The sequence below is a fragment of the Mus musculus genome, chromosome 5, assembly GCF_000001635.26.
Source record: "Mus musculus strain C57BL/6J chromosome 5, GRCm38.p6 C57BL/6J".
Classification (NCBI taxonomy): domain Eukaryota; kingdom Metazoa; phylum Chordata; class Mammalia; order Rodentia; family Muridae; genus Mus; species Mus musculus.
Genome location: NC_000071.6, coordinates 8,110,876 through 8,124,419, shown reverse-complemented (window position 1 = coordinate 8,124,419; position 13,544 = coordinate 8,110,876). Strand labels below are relative to the sequence as shown.

General features: G+C 38.8%; 1 protein-coding gene across 19 annotated transcripts in view; it reads left to right on the top strand.

The window, feature by feature from the left end:
• Adam22 (a disintegrin and metallopeptidase domain 22) overlaps positions 1-13,544 on the top strand; it is a 295,966-nt gene that overhangs the window by 243,893 nt on the left and 38,529 nt on the right. For all 19 annotated transcript variants that reach the window (XR_376691.4, NM_001310439.1, NM_001098225.2 and 16 more), the window contains exons 22-25: positions 3,253-3,372; positions 6,663-6,831; positions 7,761-7,875; positions 12,435-12,525. Coding sequence is in view for 18 of the 19 variants with exons in the window: in NM_001310439.1 (NP_001297368.1) it covers positions 3,253-3,372; positions 6,663-6,831; positions 7,761-7,875; positions 12,435-12,525 (495 nt within the window). In the remaining variant the exon portion in view is untranslated. The remainder of the gene's footprint in view (positions 1-3,252; positions 3,373-6,662; positions 6,832-7,760; positions 7,876-12,434; positions 12,526-13,544) is intronic.

Genomic DNA, 13,544 nt, shown 5'->3' with positions numbered 1-13,544 from the left:
GTTTTAGGGTGAAATGTTCTGTAGTTATCTGTGAAATCCATTTGGTTCATAACTTCTATTAGTTTCACTGTGTCTCTTTTTAATTTCTATTTTCATAACCTGTGCATTAGTGAGAGTGGAGTGGTAAAGGCTCCCACTATTATTGTATAAGATTTGATGTATGTTTTGAGCTTTAATAACATTTCCTTTACAAATATTATTGCCCTTGCATTTGTGGCATAGATGTTCAGAATTGAAAGTTCATTTTGGTGGATTTTTCCTTTGATGAGTATGAAGTGGTCTTCCTCATCTCCTTTGATAATTTTGGGTGAAAGTCTATTTTTATTGGATATTATAATGACTACTTCAGCTTGTTTCTTGGGACCATTTACTTGGAAAAAATTTTCCCTGTCTTTTACTTTGAGGTAGTATCTATCTTTGTCACTAAGGTGTGTTTCCTGTATACACCAAAATGCTGGGTCCTGTTTATGTATCCAGTCTGTTAGCCTGACTCCCAGGAGGTCTGTCATAACCAGGGTCACAGGTGAGACCCCCCCCAAATACTTGGCCTAATTGGGACCCCCATGCAGCCCAGTAGACATAGGACTTATCTGCCCTATAAGCAATACCTCTTCCTTGAGGTCTACAACTCCGCTCCAGGAAGAATGGGCACTCCAGCCACACACATCTCTGCCCCCATGCACCCAGAGACAGCTTGATTCCCAGGAGATCTGTCATAGCCAGGCTCTCACAGAAGGCCTGCTCTAACCCAGCTCACAAAACTCCAACTGCCTGCAAGGAAGGACAGGCTCCAGTCAAGAGACAGCAAGGCCAATTAACATCAGAGATAACCACATGGCAAAAGGCAAGTGCAAGAGCATAAACAACAGAAACCAAGGCTATTTGACACCATCAGAACCCATTTCTCCCACCACAGCAAGTCCTGGATACCCTAACACACCTGAAAAACAAGATTCTGACCTAAAATCCTATTTCATGAATATGATAGAGGACTTTTCGAAGGACATAAATAACTCCCTTAAAGAAATACAGGAAAACACAGGTAAACAGGTAGAAGTCCTTAAAGAACAAATACATAAATCCATTAAAGAAATTCAAGAAAACACAATCAAACAGGTAAAGGAATTGAACAAAGCAGTCCAGGACCTAAAAATTGAAATAGAAACAATAAAGAAATCACAAGTGGAGGCAACCCTGGAGATGTAAAGCCTAGGAAACAGATCAGGAGTTACAGAAGCAAGCATCACAAACAAAATACAAGAGAGGAGCAAGAATCTCAGGGGTAGAAGATATCATAGAAGAAATTGACACACAGTCAAAGAACATACAAAGTGCAAAATCTCCTAACCCAAAAACATCCAGGAAATTCAGGACACAGTGAAACAGCCAAACTTAAGAATAATAGGAATAGAAGAGAGTGAAAATCCCAATTCAAAAGAAACCTCTTCAACAAATTCATAGAAGAAAACTTCCCTAACCTAAAGAAAGAAATGACTATAAACATATAACAAGCCTATAGAACACCAAATAGATTGAACCAGAAAAATCCTTCCATCACATAATAATCGAAATACTAAATACACAGAACAAAAAAATAATATTCAAATAGGTAAAGGAAAAAGGCCATGTAACATGTAGAGGAAGACATATCAGAATTACACCAGACTTCTCAACAGAGACTCTAAAAGCAAGAAAATGGACAGATGTCATACAAATCCTAAGAGAACCAAAAGCCAGCCCTGGCTACTATACCCAGCAAAGTCTTACTATTCTTAATACTTACAGCACATTGCCCTATGTTAATGTACTTGTAGGAACTATTCATTCCTTAGAAGCAGTTTTATATCTGTACCAACACCAGTGCGAAATTCATTCACTCATCAAGGCCCATTTGAAAACAAACTTGCTCTATACATTATTTCCTGATTGGCTCTCCCAGTTCCCCTCTAAACTCTCACAGACATAGACCTTGCACTATTCTTATGGCCCACATCCTCAGTTTGATGTTTTGTACATGCTTATGTATGAGTTGTGTCTTCTTATGGAGTAGAATTCTTGTGAGGATAAACATTATGTTACACTTTTGTTATAGGTTTTATATTACAAGTAGGTAGTGTGCAAAAATGAAACTAAAAAGGGTTTAAATATTCCTTCTATATTTTGTTTATAAGGCATGCATATATTTAGAATATAACTTTATATTTACATATATTTCTATGTTTAAAATATTTTCGAGAATGTACCTTTTCTATTTTAGTGATAATTATAGATCCCTATTTTTTCTATGTTATCCATCATATAAATTCTGATATTTCCATGTGTGATTTTGCTGCTATGTTAATCATTTAGTGGGTTTTTTTTTTGGTTGTTTGTTTATTTTCTTTTGTTTTTTTAATTCCTCTGGGTATAGTCCTGGTTATCTAGAACTTGCTCTGTAGACCAGGCTGGCCTTGAATTCAGATATTCACCTGCCTCTGCCTCCCAAGATTAACATGTGCACCACTACCATCTGGCTTAGTGTTTTTTACTTTTAAATATGTTATCACTATTGATGACAAAAATGTATTTGTTAAAAGAATATATAAGCCAGGCGTGGTGGTGCACGCCTTTAATCCCAGCACTCAGGAGGCAGAGGCAGGCGCATTTCTGAGTTCGAGGCCGGCCTGGTCTACAAAGTGAGATCCAGAACAGCCAGAGCTATACAGAGAAACCCTGTCTCGAAAAACCAATATATATATAGCAATATTTTTGATACAGCAACCTACCTGTTAATTTCTGAACATATGATTTGTTTAGAAGGGCGGCTTTGCAGCTTTGTGGCTGGGAATCTCCATGAGCAGTGGATCACCCCTTCTTTGGTTTTGGGAGGCAGGACTCAGAAGTAGCTATGTTACAGGATATTCAGGCAATGTTTACTCACTTACCCAACATTAAACAAGTTTATCATTTCCAGCAGTGTATGGTATACAAATCATTCTGATAAAAAGGCACATTTGATGGATAACTTTCCTTAACCAGTCATCTAGGGAGCTATTAGGATTTTGGACCACCAGTTGGAGTGTTAGAGATGTTAATCTTGAGACCTGGAGTCGATCCAACATTGGCTTATTTTATTTTGCTTAGCATACACATGAGTAATGTCACTGATAGATGAGAAAGACTAACAAGAGAGAAGTCAGTACTTCAAAGTGTGAACTTCATTTTGTCTTGGGGGAAGAAATCAAGTTGATAACTGGTCCTCTTTTAACACAGGGATGTACTTTGTGGTTACCTCCTGTGCACAAACATTGGCAACATCCCAAGGCTCGGGGAGCTTGATGGTGAGATCACATCCACATTAGTTGTGCAGCAAGGAAGAACATTAAACTGCAGGTAATCATCGAACCATTCTGTGATTGCATTAGTCACTTTACTTACAGCAGCTAGATTACTGTTTCCAGTGTGTATGCATGTCCATCATCTGAACTTAAATCTAGTTCATAATGTGATTACGTAAATTGTAATTGAAAAATGAAAAGTAGTTAAGAGTGATACATGGGGATTGTTACTTGGCTGCTGGAATTATGTTCAGCTGCTCAGTAAAATCCAGTAGGGTTTGGCTTGCATTTTCTTCTTAGTGAGGGGCTGGAGACTTATGGATAGAGGCAGTCATCACAAGTCAGCATTTCATTTTGCTTCTTGCTGAAGTTCCGCGATATTCAGTTTTCCTTAAGAGTTATATATCTGCAGGAAAGCTCAATCATGGAGTTGAGGCAGCAACCATCTACATCTGGAATATGTACAAATGGCTCTGGGGCTCACTCTTAAGGAAGACTTTGAGAAAGTTGAATTTGTAGGTCAGTAAGACGGGAACACTGAAACACCTTGTAATGTCTTGGAAGCATCAGAAATTGGCAGCATAGTCTACTGTTCAAGGAGGGATTAGATGAGTTTCACAGCAGATTTTTAAATAAAGAAGTTGTGTGGAAGTTTGAACAATAAGAAGGAGTCTAACACATAGATTCCTTTGGTAACTCAGCCACAAAGGGGCTGGCCTGCACTTCCATTGGAGCTTCAGGCCCTGTCTCCACAGAGAATTAAACAGAACGTTCCTAATTTGAAGGGTTGATACTAGGATTGCATGGAAGTGATTCAGCCTCAAGGAATGCTCACTGTGGATACCATGGAAGTTCCAGTCATCTGTCTGGTTATTACTGACTGGCATACAAAGAAAATCTCTAATGTGGAAAACCGGAGTGAACAGAAAACCCCAAAAGACTTTTTATCATAAAATGAAATAATAATGTTCTACTTTAATTAATCAGATCATGGAAGAAAAATATTCTGTTGGAAGTGAACTTTAGCGGTTGAAATTGTCTCCCTGGAAGTAGGACAATAACAAAGTAAAGAAACTGAATGGCTAGAAAGAACTCCACAATTAGAACATAAATACAGAAGAACAGAGAAACAGTAAGGAAGAAATTGTCCATGAGTGACGTCAGAGACAGATGTAAACCTTCTTATGGAAGCACTGTAGGACAGACGAGAGAGTCATCAGGCTTCCACAGAAGAGGCTCAAGAACTAGAGCACTTTAAGGTTGATCACTGGGAGTCTAGGGAGTCAGAAGACACTGGAAAAAGTATTTGTAAATTACAGTTGTCTATCAGACTCAGACCAGGGCTCCTTGAGCACACCTCTAATCTCAGCACTTAGAGGCTGAGACATAAGGATGATGGTTTCCAGATAAGACTGAACTATATAATAAGATCCTGTCTTTAAAAGATCATATATACCCTGAGACTATAAAATGACATGTTAGCATGCAATTTTCTCCAAAATGTATTCTTCTACACCTGTCTTCAAAAAGTTAATGAAACAAGTGTATCCATAAAGATGAAGGTTGAACAAAGGAAAAGAAAGGCTAGGTATAGAGGAGGCAGAGTCTTCCACTCAGAGACAGTATCATAATGGAGCTGATAGTGAAAGCATACCCAGGGTTTACAGCTCTTTGACAGGTACAAGGCAAAACCAGAACACACAGGAATGAGCTGGGAGCACTCTAGGAGAGATGTCCACAGGCAGATGCACTGAGGCTCAACTGTGTTTTCAATGGGGATTAACAGCCAGACTGAATTAATTTTATATTAAAGATGGTAAATGCATAGGAACATAGAGAGATAAACAGCCAACAAATAAAGGAATAAGCTAAATTAAGACAAAACTAGTTCAGAAGTTGAAAGCATTTAATCATAACCATTATTTCACTCAACAACCAGCATTTACAGTTGTAATAATGTACATATTTGTTATTGATTACATTAAATTATGAAAGGATAAAGGAGAAATTGTGTATCAAATTAAAAAAGAGATAAGTGCTCTTATTGCATATAGAGAAATTAATTGATAATACCAATAGTTGAAAATTAAAAAAAATAGTATAATTTAGATGTTTTGAAGCACAAAAATAGCACAGAATCAATAGTATAAAGAAAGTGGTTCTCTTCTAGGATGATGTAAGGCAGGGCTAGTTCATTTAAAAACTAATATATCTAATGCGAGGAAAGTGACTCAGTTGGTAAAGTGCTTACTACTTAAACATGAGGAACTGAGTTCAGTCCCTAGTACCCACTACACTCATGTAAAAACTTGAAGACATCAGTTCACACCTCTATTCCCAGGACTGCTACGGCCAGACAGAAGGGTCCTTCAGGCTTGCTGGCCAGTCCATCTAGCTGAATCAGTGAGTTCCACGATTAGTGTGCTCACCCCTTCTTAAAACAGAAGGTGAAGAACAATTAAGAAATACATTGTGTTGACTCCTGGCCTCTACACATGTAGACATAAATATACAGACACACATGTGCATAAACACATGAATACACACATAGACACAAAATACAAGTTCATGTATCTTGCTTCACATTACAAATGCTTTTGATAAAAATTAATATAGAAAAATTTGTACTAGCATTGGCAAGATATCATATGGAAATATTAGTTATTAATATACACTTCCAACTTTTGTTACTGTTTTTTCTTTATTCTGAAAGGTCATTTGATCATGCTCTACTGAGCAGTGAATGCGGTGGTTGAGTCATTACCAAATAAAATGTGTATATATACAATGTTTGGGAGCAGTATAAATCAAATCCAATTCTGATACTTATTTGAGATACATTTAAAATCTTGAAGCCTACTTAGTGAAACCAACTGGACTTGCACATAGTTTCCAAGGGAAAATAATGAGACTAGTTCTGTTCTGGCCTTACTGTAATAATTTTGTAAAAATTCTAAATATTATAATTATCTCATAGAAGAATTAGATCATAAGTTTCTATTGCTTCCTATACTTAAAGATACTTCTGGGTGTGGTGATATATGCCTTTGACACCAGCATATGGGAGAGGGAGGCCAGAGCAACCAAAGTTAGAGCCAGTTTTGTTTATAGTAAGAATTCGATGCTCATCTGGGCTACTTAACATCCTATCCCCGTGAAACAAAAGAACAAGAATGTAAACGTCCTTTGGCTATTGTTTTTGTTTTGTTTGTTTGTTTGTTTTGTTTTTATATCAAATAATAAGCAGAAGTCCAGAGAAGCGATATTGTCTCCTTTTAGTTTTAAACTCAGATGAGAGTGAATTAACGGAGTCCTGTTTTCTCTCTGCACACAATGTGTTTGTAGTGGCGCGCATGTTAAACTTGAAGAAGATGTGGATCTTGGCTATGTGGAAGATGGGACGCCCTGTGGCCCTCAGATGATGTGCTTGGAACACAGGTGTCTTCCTGTGGCTTCCTTCAACTTCAGTACTTGCTCCAGCAGTAAAGCAGGCACCGTGTGCTCAGGAAATGGAGTAAGTGTCAGAGCCTCACCCGGGAAAACCATTTCTTCATGTTACAAAAGTAGATACAATCCTGAAATGTTTCCTAAATCATAGACCATGTGATTATCCATGTTTCTGGTTGAGATGTGAACACTAACTTGATCAAAGCTACTTGAGTATTTTTGTTGTATAATCAAGAAAATCTGAGAATACGAAAACTAGTAATTTTCCTATTCAAATTCGTTTTTCTTCTTTTCTTATGCTAATAGGATGCCTTACAGTATAATGATAGGTTTCCTGCGTGTGATTTAGAAGAATTTTAGCAACCTACAGGGGAATTTTTTTTTAAATGGGGAGTGAAGAAGGAACAGTGAGCCATTGTTTCTTTATTTAAATATATAGTTAAATGTAGCATTTAACTACTTAGGTCATCTGGATACACATGAATCAGCAATGGCCACAAATAAATACTTGTTGAAGCCATACCAGAGATGACAGCTGAGTTTAAAACCTGGAAATAATGAAGTCATGGGGAAGTGCTGCTCATGGATGATCAGAAAGAGTGGCATTTTAGACACTTTAGTTCCGTTCTCTCGGAATTGTGTATTGGATAGCACAGGTCTTATTTAAGTTATGAGTCAAACACTTGTCCTCCATGAGTGAGCCCTCCAGGAATAGATCGAGCTTTATCATTCTCATTAAAATTCCTTCCTAGCAATTGCCTTGATTTTTTTTTTTCTGTTGGCAAGTTCTAGGATGTTGTTTTTGCTGGCATGACAGAATCTTTAACTGAACTGGTTGTATTATCCAGTTAAGGCAGAAGGCATTGGATTGGAATTTGAAGCACAAATCCTGTCTCAGCATCATCAAGCCCTCTGCATACTAATTAGGAGTCAGCATGCTTGTGCTTCTCTGTAGCAGAGAACTGACGTTTCTGCTGGCTCTCCTTTGCATTTCAGGTTTGCAGCAATGAGCTCAAGTGTGTGTGCAACAGGCACTGGACAGGGGCTGACTGCGGCACCCACTTTCCTCACAATGATGATGCAAAGACTGGCATCACCCTGTCTGGCAATGGTAGGTATCAGCCTGCTATTGTGTCATATTTCTATACAACAGAAGAGCGACTTTCTCAATGGATACTTGTATTTGAGGGTTTTTTTTAAAATCATCACTCAATAATAAATGGTATCTACATAACGAGTGAGGTCTACTTTGTGAAACCAATCATATGGATTACATTGTAAAGATTTGTCATACTGAGTATAATTTAGATTACTGATTTTGTCTTATTCTGTCCTACTTCAAAAACTGTCAAGCGTTATTACCTGAGGCTTTGAGCAAACCCTAGCATTTTAAATTTGTTCTTTGACAGTTTCACACATGTAAGCAATACATCCTGGTCATGCTCGCGCTCCCCACCCTTTCTTACCCTGCTTTCACCCCCACCACCCCTTGTTCCCAGAAAGTTCTCAATCCTCTTCCATGCCTGTTTTCATTGTGGTTTTATTTTCTAACATTTCTTTGTAACTTAAGAGAGTAGAATGGTGTCTCAGAGGTTAAGAGCACCTGTTGCTCTTATAGACAGAGGTTCAGTTTCCAAGACTCACATGAGAGAATTTAAGTATCCATTAACTCCACTTCCAGGAGATCTGACACTCTCTTCTTGCCTCATCTGACATCAGGCAAAACACTTGTGTACATAAAATATTTAATTTAAATGGATAATTATATATTTTTGACCTGAATACGTTTTTAAAAGAGTTGATTTTTAAACAAGTTTTTAAAAATATGATTCATTATAGAGTTTCCTTTCAATAATGTAAATTTTGCTGGGTGAAGCCTCTCTGATGACAATGCACTAGGCCCCCATCTATGAGTATAGTATATTAGGCATTATTTCATTGACTTTTCTTCCCAGTCATGTTTGATTCTATCCTAGGTTTCTGGGCTATTCAGCCTGTGGGCCCTGTCTCTAGTCAGTGTCAAGAGTGGGCTTCCTCTTGTGGTATGAGTCTCAAGATGGACTAGTCAATGGTTGGCCATTCCCATAACTTCTGAGCCACCTTAAGTCCTACACATCTTGCAGACAGGACAATTTGTATGTTGAAGATTTTGTGGATGGTTGTTGTCTTAATAACCCCACTGGAAGCCTTGCTTGGTTATAGGAGATGGCCAGTTCAGGCTCTGTATCCCCTATTACTACGTGTCTTAGCTAGGACACCCTCATAGATTCCTGGAAGTTTACCTCACCCTCGAAATTCCCTGCAGTTCCCAGTTGTCTCTCCCAGAGCTCTCTCCCTCCATCCTCCCCCAACCCGACCCCTCCTGTTCTAGTCCCCACCTGCGCCCAGTACATTGCCTGTACCCACTCTGTTTCTCCTTCCCAGGCTCATCCATGCCTCCTCTCTTGAGCCTTCATTCTCACTTAGCCTCTGAGTCTGGATTGTCCTGATTATACTTTACTTTATATTTATAGCTCATATCCACTTATAAGTGAGCACATACCATGTGTCTTTCTGGGTCTGGGCTACCTCACTAAGGATGATCTTTTCTGGTTCTAGCCATTTGCCTGTAAATATCATGATGTTATTTTTTTTTAAAACTGTTGAATAATAATCTTCTGTGTAAACATTCTACATTTTCTTTATCCATTCTTTGATTGAGGGATGTCTAGGTAGATTACAGTTTCTAGCTATTATGAACAAAGCTGTTATGAACATAGTTGAACTAGCGTTCTTGTGATAGGATGGAGCATCCTTTGGGTATATGCCCTGGAGTAATACAGTTGGGTCTTGAGGTAGATTGATTTTCAGTTTTCTGAGAACCTGCCATAGTGATTTCCCATGTGGTTGTACAAGTTTGCACTCACACCAGCAATGAAGGGGTGTCCCTTGCTCCACATCCTTGCCAGTATGAGCTGTCACTTGTGTTATTGATCTTAGCCATCCTGAAAGGTGTAAGGTAAAGTTTCAAAATAGTTTAGATTTGTATTTACCAATGGCTCAGATGTTGAACACTTTTAGGTGCTTCTCAGCCATTTGAGGTTCCTCTGTAGAGAAGTCTTTGTTTAGATCTGTACTCCAGTTTTTGATTAAGGCTTATTTGGATCATTGATATCTAGTTTCTTGATCATTTTGGAACTTGGCACTTTGTCAGATGTGGAGGTGGTAAAAATATTTGCCCGTTCAGTAAGCTGGTCTTTTGCCCTATTGACAATGTCCTTTGTTTTATAGATGCTTTTCAGTTTCGCCAGGTCCCATTATTAATTGTCAATCTCAGTGCCTGCCCTATTGGCATTCTCTTCAGGAAGCTGTCTCCTGTGCGAAGGAATTCAAGATTATTCCCCACTTTCTCTTCTATCAGTTTCATTGTATCTAGTTTTATGTTGAGGTCCTTGATCCACTTGGACTAGAGTTTTATGCAGGGTGATAAGAATGGATCTATTTACATTTGATATTGGTGGTGGTTTTGTGTGTGTGTTTAAGGAATTTGTTCATTTCCTCCTCAAAGGCCTCTATTATCTATTATAATAATGGATTAAAACTCATCATCTTATACTTCAGCTATGTTAGGATATCCAGGGCTGCTTGTAGCAAGATACCTGGTGTGTGTGTGTGTGTGTGTGTGTGTGTGTGTGTGTGTGTGTGTGCTTGTATGTTTTCCTTCTTCTGATTTTGCTGGTATGAGATTATTATTTATTGACTGTGTTTTCATGGGTAGTTAATCTCCTTGAGTAGATATTTTTTCTAATATTTTCTGTACAACCAGATTTGTGGGTAGTGTTTAAATTTCTCTTTGTCATGAAATATCCTATTTTCTCCATCTATGGTAATTGAAAATTTTGCTAGGTATAGAAGTCTGGGCTGACATCCATGGTCTCTTAGAGTATTCATCTTTCAGGACCTTCCGGATTTTAGAATCTCCATCAAAAAGTCTGGTGTAATTCTAATAGGTCTGCCTTTTTATGTTACTTGGCTTTTTTTCCATTGCAGTTTTTAATGTTTCTTTACTCTGTATGTTTAGTGTTTTGATTATTATGTGGAAGTTGGGGTTTTTCCTTTTCGGGTCTAAATTATTTGTTGTTCTGTAAGATTCTTGTACCTTTATAGACATGTGCTTCTTAGGGTTATGACAATTTCCTTATATGATTTTGTTAAAAATATTCTCTGAATTATTTTTGAGGTGGTGTTCTTCTATTCCTATTTTACTTAGGTTTTGGTCTTTTAATAGTGTCCCAGATTTCCTGAATATTTTGTTTCAGGAACTTTTTAGATTTAGCACTTTTGACTGATATATTGATTTCTTCCATTATATCTTCTACACCTGAGATTCTCTCTTCAATCTCTTATTCGATTGGAGATGTTGTGTCTGTAGTTATTGTTTTCCATCTCCAGGATTCCCTCAGTTTGTGTTTTCTTTGTCATTTCTATTTCCATTTTCTGTCCCTGAACAGTTTTATTCATTTCTTTTACCTGATTTTTTTTTTTTTTTGGCTTTCTTTTAGGGATTCATTTCCTCTAATAGTTTGTTTTGCTGAACTTTTTAAAAATTTTTATTTTATTCACTTTATATCTTGATTGCTGCCTACCCCCCCCCCCCATCCAGGTACTCCCCTCACAAGTCTCTCCTCCCATTCCCCTCCCCTTCTCCTTTGAGAGTGGAGGCCCCTCCTGGATGTCACCCCCACACCACCCCATTCTAGCATGTCAAGACTCATCAGGGCTAGGCATATTCTCTCCCACTGACGCAAGACAAGAAAGCCCAGTTAGGTGAACTTTCTTGGACTTCTTAAATGGATGATTTTTATTTTTATTTTTTTCCTCCTTTTTAAGGACCTCTATCAGCTTCAAAAAATTGGTTTTGAGGTGATTTTCTTGTGTTGTGCTTGAGCTGAGTTGGAATGTCCAGGGCTCTGGTGGTGACATGGTGCCCTGGCTTGTGCTTACACTGGCCTAGAGGCATCTGGGTTTGGGGTAATTAGAGATTGAGGTGCTGACTTCTGAGTTTATCTTTGTTGGATGTTTTCCCCTTGGTTTCTGTTTCCTCTCTGGTCTTTTGGCCTGAATGACCTGTGGTTCTGTTTACCAGCATGTCTTTGGGTGCAATAGCGTGTCTACACCGGATTTTGGCAGCGTACATGACTTCTGGGGTTTGGAGTACTGGTGTTGCTTTTGGAATTCTGGAGTTCTGAGAACTGGCACGGCCTCTGGGGTACCCATATGGCCTCTGAGGTTTCAGATGCTGGCATAGCCTCCAGGAGAGCCGGAGTCTCCTGCCAGAGTTGTGGCCCAGGATATGGAGCCAAGGGTGTGGGTTGCTGTTGGGGACAGCTGGGTGGGCTCTAAGAAGTGTTAGTGGAAGGTGGACAGTATTTTACAGGTTGGGGTGTTTCTTGTAGATCAGACCTCAGTAGCTTTTTAAAAGACATTCTTTAGAAGTAGTCGTTCAAGTTTATTGATCCTTGTGTAAATCCAAGAACAGAAAGGGTGGATAGACATGCTAAGTCTTGGTTTGAAAAAAGCCAAAGCCTTTTTACAAAACAGGTGATATTGTCAGCATGATTACAGACGTAGAGAAGAAAATTACCACAAGAATGTCATATCACTGATTTTCCTTCTTGTCTTCCCTTCTAGGTGTTGCTGGCACTAATATCATAATAGGAATAATTGCCGGCACCATTTTAGTGCTGGCCCTCATCTTAGGAATAACTGCCTGGGGTTATAAGTAAGTTAAATATTTCAGTAGTATTACTTTCAAAATGCACCATAAATTTTTATTAAGACCTGGAGAGGTGGCTCAGTGTGTAAAAGTGGCAAGTGCTCTTGGAGACGGCTCATTTTCAATTCCTAGTACCATTGTTGGGTAATGCCTAAACACATATACCTCTACTTCCAGGGGATCTGACACCATCTGCTATCCTATTTATATATCTGTGCTCAAATATGTATGTGTGTGCGCGCGCACACACACACACACACTCACACGAGAGAGAGAGAGAGAGACAGAGAGAGACAGAGAGACAGAGAGACAGAGAGACAGAGAGACAGAGAGAGACAGAGACAGAGAGACAGAGAGACAGAGAGACAGAGACAGACAGAGACAGACAGAGACAGAAACAGAGATGAAGGAAGGAAGGAAGGAAGGAAGGAAGGAAGGAAGGAAGGAGGAAGGAAGGAGGAAGGAAGGAAGGAGGAAGGAAGGAAGGAGGGAGGGAGGGAGGGAGGGAGGAAGGAAGGAAGGAAGGAAGGAAGGAAGGAAGGAAGGAAGGAAGGAAGGAAGGGGAAGGGAAGGGAAGGGAAGGGAAGGGAAGGGACTTAGAAATGTTTACAGTGTAGTTATAAAATATTTTGAATAAATGTTAACTGGAAGGTGGTATATCATTACTTTGTATTTGCATCAAAAATCAGTCTAGTCCAAGAGTCTGTGATTACCCAGCCTCGGTGTGGTTAGAAGTAACGATACATTATTACAGTTTAGATTTCAAACATATCTTTTCCTATTCTGCAAGTACTGACTGCTGTTTGAGGTCCTTAGAGTGACACGGCCATGAGTGAATGCTGGGCATCACGCTAACGGCAAAGCCCTTGTGTTGTTAATAGCCATTAGTACAGATGAGTTTCTTCCTGTAAAAAACACACTCTTGTAAGACTCACTTTCAAAATTCAGTTTCCTTCTTAAGCTTCAAACTCAGCACAGAATTTTTTCTTTTAATTTTTAAAAGTGGAGAGTCATACTACATTTGA